We start from the raw sequence: 6,000 nt of genomic DNA, 5'->3' as shown, positions 1-6,000 counted from the left end.
ATATTCATGTGTATAGTTGCTTATAATTTACCACCCTTTGCATATATTCAGTCCTCAGCAGCCCTGTTAGGCAGATATCTGCCTTATTTCAAAAGTGAGAAAGGAGGGAGTTTATACATTCACCCGAGAGAGTAGTGACACTGTGAGATGGAACAAGCATTTCTACCTGCTGAATTCTGGTCCTGCTTCTGTCCTATAAAACAAGAACTGTATTGTCCTTTATAATTTACAACATTTGTGAACACGATCAATCTTTAGGATAAAACAGTGAGTTTATTATGCAGAGGATAGTCACGAAAAAGCTGAAATCCGATGAAACAAAATTGTCCAAGGTTAACTATTGGTGGAGTCTAATAGAAATGCATGCCTCCTGCCTACAAGTCTTGGTCCACTTGCTTTGTTGTTTTAGGACCTCAGATGCATTGAATTAGATTAATCACTTTTTGGTTCATTTCCCATTCTCTTCACTGGTCCTTGCATGGTTCTGTTTTATTTAGTTACATAATTATTTTTTTAAAAGGGTAGTAAGTGTCCTGTGAATCACCAACATGAAAGCTAAGATGTTGACAATTAACCTTCATGTAAAATATTTCTTCATCCCTTGCCCCTGCCTTCCCTCACCTGGCATCATCAAAATTTTGAATACTATATCAGTTATTTTCCTGCTTTCTTTTTCATGTAGTCACATAAATACATGTGACTATATGAATACATATTTATATTCCTAGGGAGTTTATAGTTTCATGTTTTTAGCTTTGTGAAAATTATATCATGCCATAGGTAGTATTTTAGGGATTGTATTATGCTGTCCATAATTTGGGAGGCATATTGTAGGATTGGAGATCCTTCTGCTAACCAAACTAATCACAGTTCACACACCAGCTCTTTGTGTACATGTGTGCACCTATAAACATTCAATGTATAAATTACATCAAACTCTCCAGTCTCTTCGACTTAAGAAATATTTAAATGCACTCCACCTATTATATGGTAAAACTCGTTCAACAAATATTTATTGAGTGCCTACGATGTGCCAAGGGATACATCAGTGCCAAAACAGTTCAATCTTTTCTTTCTCCATTCCCCTCCCCCAAATACCTGATCTCATAGAAATAGCATTGTATAGGATAGACAATAAATAAAAATAAAAACGGAAAATATAGAGGATTGGGGGTGATTTTAAGTGCTTGGGAGTAAAAACCGAGTGTGTAAGGCCCTTGAATACTGGGGTTTGGCATTTTAAACAGAATGCTCAGCTATTAACTGGAGGTAGGACGGAAGAATCCTTATTCAGAGGGTGATATGAAGGTAACTTGCCAGAGAGCTGAATCAGAACCAAGTAAACTCTTCGGAACCTCCTCACGTTTAACCTATTGTGTCTGCAGGATACGGGATCAGACGATAAGTATGTCCCCCCCAGAGAGATAATTCATTTTCTCCCACGTTTCTTCCAGCTGGTGGTCCCCTCCATTAAGAATCGCCCTCGAAGCCCAGGCCACACCTGGACTCCACGAGCCAAGCGCTTAACACTAGCGGGACCAACGCTCGCGCGCACTTTGCTGAGCCCCCGCGCGCGCACCCCTGAGCACGCGCGCGGGAGAGCGCGCACCGCCCAGGGCCGCCCTCGGGCCGCTCCCGGCCCCACCGCGAACGCGCGCGCGTGCCGAGCCCGCGGCTCTCGCCAGGGACGCGGCCGGGAGGGTGGCGCGCACCCCTCTCGGCGGCTGCGGCGGTGGCTGGTGTGGGCGCTCACGTCAGGGCTGGGAGGAGGAGGGGGTTCGCGGGGAAGAGAGTGAGAGACATGAGGCAGCCTAGCAGGAAGCGAGAAAGAGTTCGGCGGAGGAGTGAGTTTTAGAGGCGCCCGGCAAGCAGGACCTGCGCCTGCTGGAGAGCGTGGCCGACTGGGCTCCTCGCCTTCTCCTCGCTCTGCTGTGTCCGCTTTCAGCACCCTGAGTGGAGAACAGTTCCCGGCAGCCCGCAGCGCTGCCAAGGGGCCGCCGGCAAGCCAGGGTACCTGAGCCTTCGAGGGGGGTCAGAGGGACCCTCTGAGAACCCAGTGTGCACTCCACCGTCTCCCCTATTTGGTTTGCAAGTAAACCCGGGGGGAAAGCATCCGGCGGCCTCAGGGAGCCCTGAAGAAGCCGAAGCAGAATGTACCAGGGACACATGCAGGTAAGATATTTCCATGCTGCTGGAAAGAAACCTTGGAGCTAATTTAAGAGCAAGGTGGTTCACCAAGTTACTATGGTTAAGTACTGCCTTCACACAACTCAACAAGTGAAGTGGTGCAACATGACCATGGCATTTCTGTCGGGTGCTGTCAGTAGAATTAGACAGTTTTCTGAGGGTGGGATAGGGGAGGAAAGACCTCGGAACTTCGATTGGGGAAGTTTGTTTTCTGTGCATTCCCTGAGCCTGTTCCTTTAAACAGGATCAAGGAATACAAACAGAGGAAACCCTGGAGATGACCGTGTTTCTGTTGTAATCCTATTGATGCATCTCGGCATGTATGTCAACTGAAGGGCAAACAATAATAGGAAAGACAAAGCTTTTTCTTTGTCCATCTGCAAAGGTTTCTTGAGAGTTAGAACACTTTACCACTTTCGCATGATTTTTTTAAATGCTATTTTTTAAAAATGGTTTATGCTATATTTTCCCCCTTCAGACCATGGGATGTTGTCACCTATCCCATTAGTCACAGGATGATTTGAGAGAATGAATTTCTAGCATGTGTCCAAGGGGCTCTAATGTTTTTCAGGGGAGGTGCTTCTCCTGCTTGTTATTAATGCTCATCTGAGCTGAAGCGCTGCTTCTTTCAGATGCAAGCACTCTACTCTTTTGGGCAAGATTACTTTAACCTTGACTCCAGTTCTCATTCACACAATTGGTTCCTCCTTATAAAGGCAGATGTATGCTCTGGGAGAAAAAAAATGAAATACTAACTCAGCTTCCTCAAGTATGAACTGAGCTCTTTTTGTTGTCCCTAAATGCTTTAGTCATCAGGTTTGATGTTTGGGTTTCTTTTCCACTCCAAAGATGTTCAAATACAATCATCATATGAAATGCCTTCATCCTGGTGTGCAGCCTGTGAATACCTAGGATGCTGCTTCTGTGTCTTTTAGAGCAATTGGAAATAGATAAATAAATATGTTCTTGCATTCATGACTTAATGTTACTCAATATTCGATTTCTAGGTCTTGGGAAAATTCTTTTGAACTATAATTTACTTTTGTGTAGTGCACAGTATGGTATCATATTCCTAAGTTTGGTAAGAATTCTGAATCGGCACTACCAGAATTCCAAAAGCATTTCTCATAGTACTGACATTCTGTTTTGAAAATTAATGAAATTATATCACATTAATGGATAATAATTAGTGACTGAAATATATTTATAACTATATGGTAAATGTGCTCTACATGTTTCTTATAAGTGCTATACTAATTGGAAAGTTCAGGATCAAAGAAGCTTTCAACTGATGACTGCTGAAAAAATTAACAAAGGATTATTACTCCAATTTTATGTTTCATTTTCACCCAAGAATGATACTTAAATTTTTATTTATTATCTATTTATTCATCCTAAACAGCTTCTTCATGAGGGTAAAGTAGGAAAGTTTTAATAAATAGTCTATTCTAGAAAATTGCTCATCAACAGAAAGTTCATAGTTGACAACTTAGTGCAATTTATAAAAACTTTCTACAATATTTTTGTTTGAAAAAAATGTTATTGTGAATGAAGAATCAAAGCAACACTCTGGTAATTTCATGCCCCCCCCTCCGTCCCCAAACAATTATAACTCGGTTTTCTGAATAGTTCAGGGAAGGGTGTTGTTGAAACTTGAATTGTCTAGAACAATTATCTGAGGGTTGAATTTCAATTTGAGAGAATAGAAAAAATAAAACTCTGCATATGCTCCCATCCTTGCTTGTGCACTGCTGTAACAGCAAATATGATGGCTGGCAGTAAAACTCCAAAATCTTTTCTGCCAAGCCTAACTTGAAAATGGAACTAAATAAAGAATGTTATCAATATAGTTGCCAAAATTTCAAAGCTCAATACTTTTTCCCTCTTTACTATTGGCCACTAGTGTTAAACTTAAAATTTCCAAGGCTGTAATAGGTATGCTTAGTAAGTATTCAATGATATGATCTGAATTGGAATTCTTCTCACCCAAAAAACCACCCATTACAACCCAAATTATGGTGAACTTTTGTTTGCATGTTACACACCAAATCTCTTTCTCAAAGAATATTATTTAGCCAGTAGATGAAATTTCCACTGTGTTGGTATATTCAGATTAGATAAAGAATGGCTCCTTCTCAGAGATACCATTATTCTGTGTGTACCTGACTCTGAACACTGATGAGAAGAAACAGTCCAAACACTCCAATTATGTGTTAAAATCTGAACACACATTTGGTGAAGTAGACTAAGGATGAGCAAAATTTCCTAACATTTCTTCCAACTTTGGAGTTATTTCCAACACTGGTGTTACTTGGCTGATACCTTAAAACAGGAGTGAAACAGAAAATGTTTACAATCATTTGCTATGCCTTTTAATTCTCTTTTTTGTACCCAAGTTTATTTCAAAATAAAGCACTTTGGGAGTGGGAGGAAGTGTTCCCATGAAGCCCTTAAAATATTCTAATTTAAAACTCTTGTGGTACCTTTGTTTTTGCAACTTAATGATTTTGCACATAAGGTCTACTCATTGTGATATGCAGAGCTAATACGTCTAGTTTGTGGTAGAACCTAAATTCATTTTAGAAGCCAGAGGCTTAAAAAAGCAAACATTTGGTTTGTTCTGATAGTTCATTAGAAGATAAAAATTGGCATCTATTGCAAATAGATAGTGCATAAAATGGTAGCATATATTTCTTGGTTTCATGGTAAATGCCACAAGTATATTTCTTAGTTACGGGGCCCTAGAGCTGTGTTGTTTTCCAACCATCTTGCCAATTTTCTCCCAGGGGAATTAATCACCCCAGCAACTTAAGCAAAGGTGGTTTCTTTAGTGCCTGTTTAGGTTGCTTCTTTTCCCTTTGACCAAGGAAGCCAGTGGTGATTAAACATACTTTAACATTTATTCTGACAAACAGTTTTATTACTCATAGATGACTTATGGTCTTAAGCCCAATAATACCTCTGTGTGCTCAGTGCTAAGTTGTTTATTTGTATGTGTTCATTTGAGTTAACACTGCCAATTAGAGCAAAGTTGTTACCTGTCTCTGAATATTTCATTAATCAAACTTGATTTTTTTCTGGGGTAGTATAAATATAGAGCAATATCATTTCAATTTTGAACTAAGTTTTTTTTTATTGTTAATGAAGCATCCATAGTAATTTCTGTTTTGCCATAAAAGAAAGTTATTTCAGAAGGCAATCAAAAAAAATCTATTTGTGATTTTAACTGATCTTTATCATAGGTATGGAAAACAGATTTTTTTTCTTATTCAGGCCATATGAGGAATCAGTACACTCCTTCTAGCTTCACAAGATATCTAAGCCAAAAATTTTTAAATGATAAAAATATAAGGTTATTAACAGCTTTAAAAGGGGTTGTGCTTGTTTTTATTCATGACTTAAACTTTTTCTTAAAATCTTCACCAAGGGGAACAGCTTAGGTAATATACATTATGTTTACACATTAGATTTGGCCACTGGAGAGTCATTTAGACTCACTGAAAATGATGCACATAAGAAGTAAGGCCAAGGTAAGATTGTGGGATGCTGCTTTTAACATCTTTAAAAACAGCTTTTCATGGTAGAGACCCACAGCAAAACTAAAGCTGATGGTATTTACCTGAGTACTTCCACCTCTTCAACAGATACATGCCTCCTCCCCACATGCCACCCTTTTCTATCCTATGTCATTTATTAACCCTTTACCAAGGTGTCAATTGCCAACTAATACCAATATATTGCACATGCATACCCACACAACACAGTGATATTTGCATTTTTAGAGGAGAATCTTTGTGATTACTTTGGAATGGG

At 39.6% G+C, this 6,000-nt stretch overlaps 1 protein-coding gene across 5 annotated transcripts in view; it reads left to right on the top strand.

Moving 5' to 3' along the window:
- Nucleotides 1-1,765: 1,765 nt before the first annotated feature.
- The window catches only part of Pex5l (peroxisomal biogenesis factor 5 like), a 230,015-nt gene continuing 225,780 nt past the window's right edge, over nucleotides 1,766-6,000 (top strand). For 3 of the 5 annotated variants that reach the window (XM_058586200.1, XM_058586196.1, XM_058586195.1), the window contains exon 1: nucleotides 1,766-2,172. In XM_058586200.1, the coding sequence (XP_058442183.1) occupies nucleotides 2,152-2,172 (21 nt within the window). In that variant the 5' untranslated portion in view covers nucleotides 1,766-2,151. The remainder of the gene's footprint in view (nucleotides 2,173-6,000) is intronic. The other 2 variants (XM_058586204.1, XM_058586201.1) reach the window with 1 other exon arrangement.

The sequence above is a fragment of the Marmota monax genome, unplaced genomic scaffold, assembly GCF_021218885.2.
Source record: "Marmota monax isolate L192 unplaced genomic scaffold, Marmota_monax_Labrador192_F-V1.1 WCK01_AAM20220418_F8-fsc00074, whole genome shotgun sequence".
In the NCBI taxonomy this organism is placed as follows: domain Eukaryota; kingdom Metazoa; phylum Chordata; class Mammalia; order Rodentia; family Sciuridae; genus Marmota; species Marmota monax.
The sequence above is the reverse complement of the archived record's forward strand: the minus strand, read 5'-3'. Positions and strand labels throughout refer to the sequence as shown.